The sequence below is a fragment of the Gopherus evgoodei genome, chromosome 8 (assembly GCF_007399415.2).
Source record: "Gopherus evgoodei ecotype Sinaloan lineage chromosome 8, rGopEvg1_v1.p, whole genome shotgun sequence".
Classification (NCBI taxonomy): Eukaryota; Metazoa; Chordata; order Testudines; family Testudinidae; genus Gopherus; species Gopherus evgoodei.
Window position 1 is genome coordinate 25,914,642 of NC_044329.1, and position 12,468 is coordinate 25,927,109.

At 40.8% G+C, this 12,468-nt stretch overlaps 1 protein-coding gene across 1 annotated transcript; it reads left to right on the top strand.

Annotated features, from left to right (window-relative positions):
* The first annotated feature begins 1,232 nt into the window (after positions 1-1,232).
* On the top strand, positions 1,233-10,223 carry CCNG1 (cyclin G1). The gene is made up of 7 exons (XM_030571437.1): positions 1,233-1,416; positions 2,500-2,763; positions 4,097-4,350; positions 5,414-5,492; positions 5,584-5,682; positions 6,725-6,919; positions 8,448-10,223. The coding sequence occupies exons 2-6, from the start codon at positions 2,500-2,502 to the stop codon at positions 6,914-6,916; spliced, it is 888 nt and encodes a 295-aa protein (XP_030427297.1). The 5' UTR covers positions 1,233-1,416; the 3' UTR covers positions 6,917-6,919; positions 8,448-10,223.
* The last annotated feature ends 2,245 nt before the right edge of the window (positions 10,224-12,468 follow it).

Consider the following 12,468-nt stretch of genomic DNA (forward strand, 5'->3'; position numbering starts at 1 on the left):
TACCAATGAAATAGCAAATAAATAGTAAAAATAGGTATGATTTGTTGATTTAAGGATATTTACTTCGTATATTTTGATGTGATACTGACAATTTGTGTTTTAATGGTCTATAAAGCTTTAACTTTTGAATCTCAGTGTCTACTGTCATTAAATAACTGTCTGATCCCCCCATAATTTCCTACAACTGTGAAAATGTAAATTGATAAAAATAGAAAAAAATGCTTAAAACACTCATGAGTTTGCACAAATATGAAAATTTAAATAGATAAAAATCTAAAAAAAATTAAAAATAAATATCAGTATTATCCTTTTAATTTATTTTTAAAATGTATTCTGACAAGCCTACTCATAATACAATATTGCTTAGATGTAGCCAGGTGAGGTTGCTGTGTTGCTCACATTAGAGATTTCAGCCCGAATCTCTCATTATTTGATGTTTTTCTTAAAGTCCCAGCTCGAGTTATATAATCAGGTGAGAAACTCACATTTCATTAAAAGATAAAGTAAGCTTCAACTTGGATGTTATTTCTACCTTGACATACAGATGTGCAAGCTGGAAATCCACCAAAGTTATAGACAGCTGTCTAAATGCTTTCAAGGAAAATAAATGTATAAATTTATAAATTTAAAACAAAATAGTGTGAGTTCAACAATTTAAAGTTTTCTAGAAGAGAAGACAGAAACATCAGGCCCCTGCTATATGAATGAAGCAACATGTAAAAGGTGCCAGACGAAATAATCCCTCTGTCAGATGGTACCTAGATTGGGAAAAGCTTATGGGACTTAAACACGTGCAAAGTGCAGCCAGCATAAGTAGGCATGGTGCAGAGTTATGTGGTGGTGCCGGAAAGATCCAGATTCTAGCCCTGCAGAGTCCATGGTGGCTCGTGGGCCGTTTGACCCGTGGCACAGCCCTAGCAGAGAAGCGCCCAGAAGCCAGGGACTCTGGGGAGCAGGGAAGCAAGGTGCCATTGGTGACCCTCAGGCGCATCTAGGCACGAGCCTGACCTTTCTATGGTTTAAGGAGCTGTCTCTGCCCCCTGGTGGCCAAAGCAGGCGGCGCTTCGGATCAGCGACTCCTCCCCTGCCCGACCCCCGAGGCTACATCTGAGGCCCGTAGACGCCAGCCACAGCCTCCCTCTCAGTCAGCGTCTTGATTGGCCGACTGGCTGGTCGATCAGATCAGGAGCAGCCAACCGAAGGCGAGTATAGGCGGCTTCCGCCCTCCCCTCTCTACATAAGGGCTAGGGGCTGAGGGTGGTGGGGGTAGGCGCCGCCGCCGTAGTGGGGTCTCGGGGCGCGCGGTTATTTATTTATTTTTAAACGTGGCGGGGTTTTAAGAAACGTTTTGTAAGTATTAATCTGCGAGGTGCCCGCGGCCCCGAGCAGGACCCGGCGCCTGCCCCCGATCACGCGGTAAGGAGCCGGCGGGGGGATGGAGCGTTCGCGGGTTTGGGCTGGGGCCGGGGGGAACGGTCCAGCCTTGGGCAGGTCGCGTGAGGGTTTGGGGGACCAGAGGCTCCAGGCTGGGCGGTCGGTTCCCCGACCCAGCCGGCCTGTGCTGTTACAGCCTGGGGGTGTCATGGGTCAAGCTGGAATTGCTAGGAGGAGGAGGAGGATTTGAAGCCCCCCCCCCACCCCGCACTAAGATTGTGTCTCGGGGTCTATGAGCCCGAATCCCTTCTCTCCCGAGCCGGGCGGACAAGCCCAGGCATGTCACCGTGGAGGGGGAGGTGCTGAGTGATTGGAGGGCTCGGGCAGCTGACGTGTGCCATGTGTCTGTGCTCTTCAGTCAGCGCTACAGCTCCGTTGTCTGCAAAGTGCTGAGCTCTCTCTTGGAGGAATACTTCCGAACTTGAGTTTGGGTTCCTTGCATACATGAAACACCAGCACTGATTCCTGTATAATGTGGGTGTTTCGGGGTGTATACTAAAGGGGAAGGCTGCTTGCTGGCTATAACACACCAACTGAAGGCCACCCACATCCATAAATAATAAAATCTTCTGTAAAATGTGTACTAGAAAATCAAAAGTTTAAGTTCAGATATATAACAGCAGAAATGTCTGATTAGAACAGTGGTTCTCCAACTTTTGTACTTGTGACCCCTTTCACATGGCAAGCCTCTAAGTGTGGACACTCTCCTTATACATTAAAAACACTTCTTAATATATTTAACACCATTATAAATGCTGGAAGCAAAGCAGGGTTTGGGGTGGAGGCTGGCGGCTCATGACTCCCCTGTAGTAACCTTGTGACCCCCTGAGTGGTTCTGACCCCCAATTTGAGAACTCCTGGTCTAGAACAATAGAGAGGGAGTCTTTATAAATCTAAGTAGAGCTCTCTAATATTATGATGTAATTCTATCGTGCTGGGGAAAATTGAAGAGCTTTCCCTTTGCCACTGATTGATATTCGGGCAAATGTAACTCCCCAGCATATCGTAGAGTCCCAAAATGCCTTTTAGTAGCTTCTTGCATTAAGTATTTGTGTTTCATTACAGATGATTGAAATGCTTGTAACAACTCAAGCTCAAGAATTGCTAGATCAGCTCAATGCTCTGTTGGAACAAGAGTTAAGATATCAGCCAAAGGCTTCTGGCCTGAGACTAATTGAAACTGCTCATGACAATGGCCTCCGAATGACTGCAAGGTTGCGAGACTTTGAAGTAAAAGATCTCCTCAGCTTAACTCAATTCTTTGGCTTCAGTACAGAAACATTTTCTTTAGCTGTGAATTTCTTAGACAGGTTTCTGTCAAAAATGAAGGTATGTTTTGGAAACATAAGCTTTTATACATTAACTTTCTATGGCCTTGCCTTCACTTAAGGGAAAAAAGTTAGCCATGCTTCATAGCCTCCTAACTTATGTGAAAACTACATAGTGTTTGTCTTCAATAAGATTTTAACTCTAGTTAAGAAGACCTTTATTCCAAGTGAAGATACAGCCTATGGGCTTGTCTACACTTAGAGTGCTATAATGGCACAGCTGTGCTGCTATAGCACTTCACTGCAAACATACTTATGCTTGCTTAACAGGGGAGGGTCTCTCATCTGTGCAAGTAATACACAGCCCCCAGAAGTGGTAGCTAGGTTGATTTAAGAATTCTGTTGACCTAGTGCTGTCTAAACCAGGGTTAGGTCAGTTCAACTGTGGGTTGTCAGAGTAACATCTCCGGTTAGTCTTAAACAGCAAACTTCTCTTGTACACATGCTTTCTCTTACTCCTTTCAATACAAAATGTATGTGTACATTCTGTAAGCTACTTTTTATCTTACTACTCTAGATCTGTAAGGTTCTTGTCCAAAATGCCAAGTGATCAACAGACATCAGATGTTGGTCAGTACTGAGTACTTCAGTAGTTTTTGGGAAGGAGGATTTGGGGACTGAAGCATACTCCTATAATTACACAGAGTGACCAGAGGATCTCATTATGCCATAGTGTATGCTATCAGAAATAAAAGTTCTCAAAGATACTTTTTATAATAATCAAAAGTAAGCAATTCAAAATCTTCCAGCTCAGACTTAAGGCAATTTAAGCATACCACGGAGACCATGCATATTCCTAAATGGGGTGGTGGGGTGGGAGTGGAAAGATTACTGAATCCAAAAAATATCCTTTAGAAAATTTTAAAGCCACCCTCATCAGATTAAAAAAGGACTAGACACACACTCGCTTCTGAGCACGTGCCAGTTTCTTTCAGTGTTTTGGAAGAAATGTCCATTAGTTAGATTATTCATTAATTCTTCTCCAAGGAACTTCTTGTACCTCACAGTCTAACTCTCCAGTAGGATTTTGGATTAGTGACCCTGATCTAACCTGGTATAGAAATGTCTAGATTTCTAATACAATAAGGAAAGGTCAGTATAAGAGGAAATCTCTCTCATGCCCCTGCTTGTAGAAGGCAGAGTGAGAAGTAATTTTGGGTGTCTGACATCGTGGTGTATAGATGTGGGATGGTTGAGTTACAGTATGCAAAATGATTGCTACCTGCAGAGCTTGGCTTAAAAAGAGAACCCAACATCTATTTTAGCTGAACACGTTTATTTTTCTGACTTGCTATAAAATGCTTTCAATATAATAAATTTGACCTTTCTTTTAGGTGCAGCCTAAACACTTAGGCTGTGTTGGACTGAGCTGCTTCTACCTGGCTGTGAAAGCAACAGAAGAAGAAAGAAGCATTCCCTTAGCCACTGACTTAATTCAAATAAGCCAGTACAGGTTCACTGTATCGGACATGATGAGAATGGAGAAAATTGTGTTAGAGAAGCTATACTGGAGAGTCAAAGCTACAACTGCCTTTCAGTTTCTACAACTCTATCACTTGCTTACCCATGAGAATTTACCTTGTGAAAGGTAAAACAACTATTACACTGTGACTTTGAAGCTTCACTGCCCACTGGAAAGGGCTGGTGAAGAAAATCACTCAAGTAATCTACTTTAATGTATACAATTTAAATCAAAAGTGAGAATGCAAACTTTTACAAACTGGTAAACAGTGGCTGATGTGAATCCCTGTGGATTGATACTGTGCTGTAATGAACAGAGCTTTCTCCTACTTCAGGGACAATGTTGATTACAGCTAAAATAAAAATGACCCAGGGCATAGTTTTAGATCAGGGAAACAGCCTTGCTGAACAGGTGCAGGTTAATGCACTGCTGCTCAAGCAGCAGTGTCTGGCAGTCTTTCAAAATCTTTTCTCTGAAAAGACAGCTGGTTTATGAATATCCTTAGTTACTTCAAGATCAAAACTTGCTTGGTCAACAAATACTGTAAGCACATCAAACGTGTAAAACCCCTTAGCTGAGTCAGAACAACCGGGGATATAAAGCCAAAACTTTTTTTACTTTACCATGTTGCCAGTCTTGCAAATGTATATAGAAAAATATCTGTGCAAAAAACAAAGCAAAAGCACATTAAGCTGCAACACTTAATTGTATAGTACAGAAACTGAGTCCTAGAGCTAGTCTACAATGGGAACTTACACTGGCATACCTACAGCTCTCAGGTGTGAAAAATCTACACCCTGAATGTAGCTATGCCAACCTAACACCTGGTATAGACACTACTAGTCCCCAGCAGAAGTGAGGAGGTGGATTACGTACAATGACAGGAAAACCCCTGTCACTGACATAGGTTACTGTATAAGCTGAATTGTAGAAGCAGCATTGCTGTAGTAGTATAAGTGTAGATATAGCGAACACCCCTGAACTTAAAAAGCCTGTCATTATTCTTTCACACACATTTCTGGAACTGATGGAACCCTTAAAGAGTATCAGATAGAATGCCTGAGTAATTTTGTATTAAATGCTCAGCAAATTTCTAAGGCTTTTGGAGTCTTGATTTGACTTATATACCTAAAAAGAAAATTTCATGCTCTCTACAACTAACTAAACTCTTAATGCCATTCTCTTACAGGAGAAAGCATCTTAATTTTGAGAGACTTGAAGCCCAGCTTAAGGCATGTCACTGCAGAATCATGTTCTCTAAAGCCAAGGTACGTGGTTTCTAATACCATAAGCACACTGAGTTTACTGCAGCTTAACAGTCTCAGCTGTCAGTATTAACATTTACTTTGTTTCCCTTAGCCTTCTGTTTTGGCATTATCTATATTGGCACTAGAGACTGAAGAAAAGAAACTGTTAGAGTTGAAAGAAGTGATAGAATGCCTTCAGATACATTCCAAGGTATGTCATTGGGATGGGAGGTGGGGGGAGAATGACCTTAACAGTGAAGGGTAGAGCCTCTGAACAGGTTTAACATTAGGTTGTTGAACAGAATTCTGCGTGTTTTTTTTTTTTTTTTTTTTTTTTTTTTTTGAGGAACCTTCAAGACAGATTCTAGTTTGCTATTGTTAAAAATGAAATAATTCTTTACTTGCTCGGACAAATTGGAGTTGACTTTTTTCTCCCAAGATGGGGAGATTTTGAAAAACTTGCATGTAACTTTTATGCAGCATTCATGTGACTGGCTCATAGATGACAAAAAGGCACAACAGTCCTTCACAGTATCCATGATGTAAATCAGGATTCTGCATCCTTTGGCATGCAGCCAGTCAGGGAACTATGCGGCTGGGCCGGTTTGTTTACCTGCAGTGTCCACAGGTTCAGCCAATCACAGCTCCCACTGGCAGCAGTTTGCTGTTCCAGGCCAATGGGGGCTGCAGGAAACAGCAGCCAGCACATCCTTCAGCCCATGCTGCTTCCTGCAGCCCCCATTGGCCTGGAATGGTGGACCATGGCTAGTGGGAACTGCAATTGGCTGAACCTTCAGATGCTGCAGGTAAACAAACCAGCCCGGCCTGTCAGCAGATTTCCCTCACGGGCCGCATACTAAAGATTGCCAATCCCTGATGCAAATAAACCGCCAAGGAAAACCAACAAGTCAAGTTTTGGCTCAACTTGACTATTACTATCATCTACAACTTATATGGTGTCATTCTGTGAAACTATTGTGAAACTTGTTCACAAGGGAACAACTACTCCATTCTGTTGGAGCTCAGTAATCACAAAAATAATGTGAAGTATTTTGTCCAAGCTCTTGTGTGTTAAGAACTAAGGGCCTTCAGCAGTCCATTGGCACCCAAGCTTGTCCCCTTCACACCTTCCCCCAACTGGCATGTGGTACAAGGCTTTTCTTAATGTAGCTTGCTTGTAGGAGGTGGTGAGGGTAGATTAAAACCACTGGAAAATGAGTGCTTCATTCTAGCTTCAACCTTTCTTCATTCAGACAAATAGCAGAGATCTAACTTTCTGGAAGGAGCTGGTATTAAAGTGCCTTGCAGAATATTCATCAAACAAGTGTTCAAAACCAAATGTTCAGAAGCTGAAGTGGATTGTGTCAGGACATACAGCACGGCAGCTGAAGCATAGCTACTACAGAATCTCGCACCTCCCCACAATCCCAGAGACTGGCTCGTAACAGGTAACTTTCTTTAGCTGCTTTCAACTTCAATTTGTGCACAAACAGGAATCTTTAAACAAATAACTTTCTTCATGCTTACTAGACTGGAGGAGGTTTCTTCAGCCCCCTAGGCACAGCCTAGATATTCAACTTAGTTGTCAAACAAAGCAACTCTTCAATTTAATCAACACATTCCAAGTGGCCTGTCAATCCTTGGACACCTACTGCTGACCTTTAGGTGCATCAACACTAATACCTGAAAATATAAACTGGCAACCCTCCCAATGTCTCCATAGTGAAGTACCAGTTTTCCCATACTGTGGTGTCCATCACTTGAATCTCACTGAAGTCTGGAGCACAGCTAGATTAGCAGAGCAAGTGGTGGGATGTGACAAAGATGCCAGGTGGTTAACCTGCTTCACATTCTGATGCTTACAAGGAAAAAGAAGAAAGGAAGAAGTGTCTATACTTGAGCAGTAGGTCAATGTATTAATCAGTGCACCAAAACTTGTAGTGAAGGTTGGTTAGCCCATCCTCCAGACAGAGTTACTGAAATTGGCTTGCCTGTAACAACAACTTTCTGGTTGTCCTAGGACTCCTATATGCATGTTAGGAACAAGTCCTGAACATACAATAAAGATTCTGAGATAATTGTCATAGAAAAGTCTACAAAGCTGATGTTATACAACAATGATTTTCCTACAAAAATACCCTGTCAACTGAAGTAGTATGTAATGCATTAAGACACTGCTTTCTTTCTCACTTCCAAAGCTCTACAGTAGAAATGCAGTTACAAACACCAGAGTTAAAAACTGACCAGTCAACCACACTTCATTTGGACCTGAAAGTATGCAGTCAGGCAGTAGAGATTTGTGGGGTGGGGAAGCAAATACTGCACAGTATAGAATTGTGTTAAATGTAAACTGCTAAAAATTAGTCGGTGTAAAAATTGACACAGTAAGAAAACTGTTTGTGCTTTTCACTGTTTGAGATGGTTAAAAGCATTTTTCTTCTACATAAAGTTTCAAAGCTGTATTAAGTTGATCAGTTGTGAACTCTTGAAAGAACTGTAACATTTTGTTCAGAGTAACAAACAACCTCCATTCCTGAGGTTGTAACTGAGGTTCTATTGTATCTACATAGTTTAAACATGGTTAAACTGAATCTGGCAAAACTAGCCTCTAACTCTTTGTCCTGTGCATTGACTAGACAAGCTGTTTTCCAACACTTTATTGGAACGCTGCTTTTATCTATCCAATGTATAATAAACCAGTCTTGCTGAAACAGATTTTAAAGGCCTGAAATAAACTTGAGGGGTGAGGAGTCTAAGCTGGACATAAGTTAATTACTGTTTTAGCCTATTACTCAACTAACTTTCACTGCTGAGTTGCTACTTTCATTTCATTTTTTTAAATGACTGCCATTAACTGTCTCTTCCTTGGAGTATCCTTCCCCCTCCCCATCCTCTTCCTACTTTTGGGGGCAGAAATTTTCTTATAACAGATATAGTACAGCAACAGCTGTTTAGTTGACTTAATGTCTCTCTTAGTGTCTGCACAGGAATCTTAAAATAGAAAGATGACTATCCTGAAGGCTGGCTTACAGAATTCAGCTGTGGAATTGAAAACTGAAGCCTAAAACCTGACAACTGTTCAACTCGTGGGAAAACTAAAACATCCAGGTTTCTTTAATAGACCTTTCCAGCAAATGCAGTTGTACTGGTGCTGACTACAGGAGTAGTGAACAGTTCCTGAAGGATGAATGACTAAAACCTGCCTGAATATTGAAATATGAAAATGTAACAGTGAAGAATCGTAATACTGTTTATAGCAGTGAATAGCCTCAAGACAACTCAGTAGTTAACTGACAGAACAGCTAGTGTAGTTTAACCTTGGTTACTACAGCTGTGGCTGTTTAGCTGGATTACATAACTTCATGCAATTTGATTTTCCACCTCCTAAAACTTGTACTTGAAACATAGGAGGCATAATGTGCTTCAGGACTCCTGAGGCTACCAAACAGTCTCTGACATCTCCCTGATACTGCACTGGATAGATAACTGCATCCCAGAGACTAAGTCAAATGTTTTGTATTGTGTTTTTCTTTTTGAGTAGCCATGTCATCGTGCACAAGGCAGTGGTCCTTTGATGCAGTGCTGTCCACCTCCAGTGCAGAGTTGACAACTCTGGCTAAGATGATAAAATACAAATCAGACAGATGCTATGCTGGGGCAAGCCTGCAGTTGTTACTCTGTATCATTATTGAACTTAGCCATCCTTCTACCCTCATTTTGTGAAGAGTGTAATTTTGGGAACTTTGAATGGTGGAGATTGAAAGCATGGCTTTCACAAGCAAACTGCACCCTATATCAGTTTGCAATGTCAGTAAAACTGCTACTTTGCTATTGCTGTTTAAAGTCAGTTGTAGAGCCTGACAAAATCTTCCCCCTAGATTCCATTCTAGACAATGGGGCAACTTCTGATTATTATGCAGATGCTGTTTGCATGCCCTCAATAGAAATTGTACCAGTACCACCACCATGTAAGATGACATCAGCTTTTGTTGCCTAAATAGGAGATTGTATCTATTCCTTTAATAGTTGGAGTTCTGAATCAGCTCTGCTACTTTGAACAAATACAGCTTCATTCCTTGTTTGTCACTAAAAGATCTAAACCTGTGTGTCAATACTAGCTCTTCAGCACTAGAGGAATGAGAGAGTACATTCAAAAGATGTTCATAAATGGGATGCCTAAGCACAAATAAAGCTGCAGCATTGTATGTCATGAAACAAATGTCTGAAGCTGGGATGTAGGCAGTGAGCTCTGAATGCTCTGCACTGCATTGCATGAGAACCTCTTACTGGTCAATCATTAACTCCTGCATGCACCCTAAACTTATCTGGGCAATGGGAGAAAAGAACTGTCAATAGTTAAATAAAACATGGGGCTGGTACACTAACATCTACTTTCCAATGTCAACACTGATTTTTGGGGAGCTCCTCACCTTCCTTCTAATGTAGTAAAAGCATAGTCAAACTTCCTACAGAACACTTTAAACTACTGCAAGTAGTGAACAGCTTGAGGAGGAAAATTTTTTTACTATAAACTTATAGGTGAATGTTGTTGCTAACCTTGACCACGCAGATAGCAGCGGTAACTACATACAGCGTACCTAACTGGTGAAAGGGGCAAGGGATGTAAAGGATAGTACATGCTATGCAAGTTGAATGCAACTGCTGAAGATGCACTGAGCTAGTTTTAGCAGAAGTAACATTGTTTTAGTTTCATTATAGAATGTACCTTTCAATAAAACTTATTGTAATGCAGGTAGCTGAGTAACTGTCCTTTTGACCCTCTTCTCAATACCTATTACAAAACTGTTTGTTTCTTTATTACTATTCTGTGAACAGTAATTAAACTTCCCCCATAAATGCTCTTATGAAAGTAAACTTAAACTGTAGGTGCTAAGAGCTATTGTAGAGATATCATTGTCATCTATTTTAAAACAGCTGTCAACTCCTGGTGTAAGGAAAGATGATTTTTTTGTACTGGTGACACCTAAGACCAAATCTTGATATGTTTGTTTAATGTACAGATGATAGGGTTGGTTTTCACTTCCCCTCTCTAATTTGATTTTAAATGTCAAAGTAGGAGCCAAATGTCTGAAATAGACTAGCCTTTTTTTCTAAATGATTGCTCCATCTGAAATGAAGGGTATGGTAAAGTCCACAGTGGGTTGCAACACCACACTATACTAGTAGGCTACATCTTCCTACTTTAAAAAAAAAAACCTTGGATACCTTCTATTGGGATACTCAGATTTTGAACACAAGGCTTAAAACTATCCTCCCCAAGAACTGGGAGTTTGGTATTAGCACCTGTTTCCATAGCTAATAAAATTAGTGTAGGAGGGCTTCAGAACAGCTGTGAGGAAAGCTCTACTGCAGCCCTAAACAGAGCATTATAGTGGCCTTCTTACATAAGCAGTTCTTGAGAAAGGACTAAGTGTCCATTACATACCTTTGCTAATGCTTTTACAATTGATTTTGAAGGGTTGACTAAGCAGTTACTTCTCCCTCAGCTGTAGGGGTAATTTCTTGACTGGAGCTGTATATGAAAGCCTAAATGAAACTGTTGGATAACTATGCTCCTATCCAGAAAGCTCACATTATCTCTTGGGTTTATGTCTGAGGCATCTGAAGAGAACAAAAGGGATTAGAACTCAAGTGAAATCATATCTTACATGTGCCACTCCATCTCTTCCTCATGAACCCTAGACAGAGTCTTGTACTGGGCTGACTATAATAGAAACTACTTTTAGGCAATAACTGGAAGTGGATCATAACAGGGCCTCCTTCCACTACTTTAAAAAAAAGTCTTGTCCCCTAACTTCAAGATACATAATCACAGCTAACTGGCTTTTTCCTCCTGTGTTTGGTACAATTCTAACCAGTTGCAGCTTAGTTGTAGGTTTGGTTAAAGTTTTGCTATCTCCCATTTATATTGCAGTAACATGCTCATCTTGGCCTGTCTTTGCAGAACTCTCCCAAAGCATCACAGGGCTCCAGAGCCATGACTGCATAGGAATGTCTGCTGTAAGGGTACAAGTTGTCAAATGCAGGTTATGGAGAATACAGAATTCCATTTTTAATGATGGTCTAAGAATCCTACTTAGTACTACTGCTATAAATAGGCAGTTTGCACAAACTTTTTCTTTACATATTAACTAAACTTTCAGTTAACTTATTTGTACAGTACCCCCTTGTAGCATTCACTGTCACTTGCTGCCACACCTCACAGACCAGATACTTTTTGCCCTTCGGTTTTCTTTTTTCCATCCTCTTTCTTTGCCCTGGATTTGTCCATACAGCCATACTCAATTCTCATGCTATTTGTCAGAAATAAGAACTAGTTAGCTGGACATTTTTAGAGTCTAAGCCTTTGGACTAATGCACTAGTGAAATTAGTGGTGATGTGAGATATTTACCCTCTTCCCTGTCATAATGGCTCAGAGGTCTGAACCTCTTCTATAAAATGAAAAAGTTAGATTCTACAGAAATTAAATGCTATCCCAGCCCAGTGGATCAGGTAACAGCTGACCTATGTGCTAGTAGGTTTGATATGGTTTCAGGGAGTGTTACAAGATAGTAGCTTTACTATATTTGTTCCTAGGTGTAATGGAAGGGATTGACAGTATTTTACAAATGGATTAAGTTCTTGCACCCTACACTCACTCCTTCCTCTGTACTCCCATAGCAGTTGATCAGCTGACACTCTTAATTAAGCCTGAGATTTTAATGGATTGGTGGCTGCTGGCAGATCACTGTTAATGGAGACCTCTATTCAGTTCATGCTGTGAATTCCAGGTCTATCTGTAAACATGCATAACAGTGCAAAGCATGATGCAGGCTTCTTACTCTTTTAGATAGGGAGATGATTTGGCTTTTGTAATAAAATGTTGGACATATATTCAGTCTTTGCTGGCTACATTAAGAATTAAAATAGGAAAGTCTTAGAATATATAACTTTTATATAAAGCACATAATATGAAGTAGTCAAGCACCAGCCAAA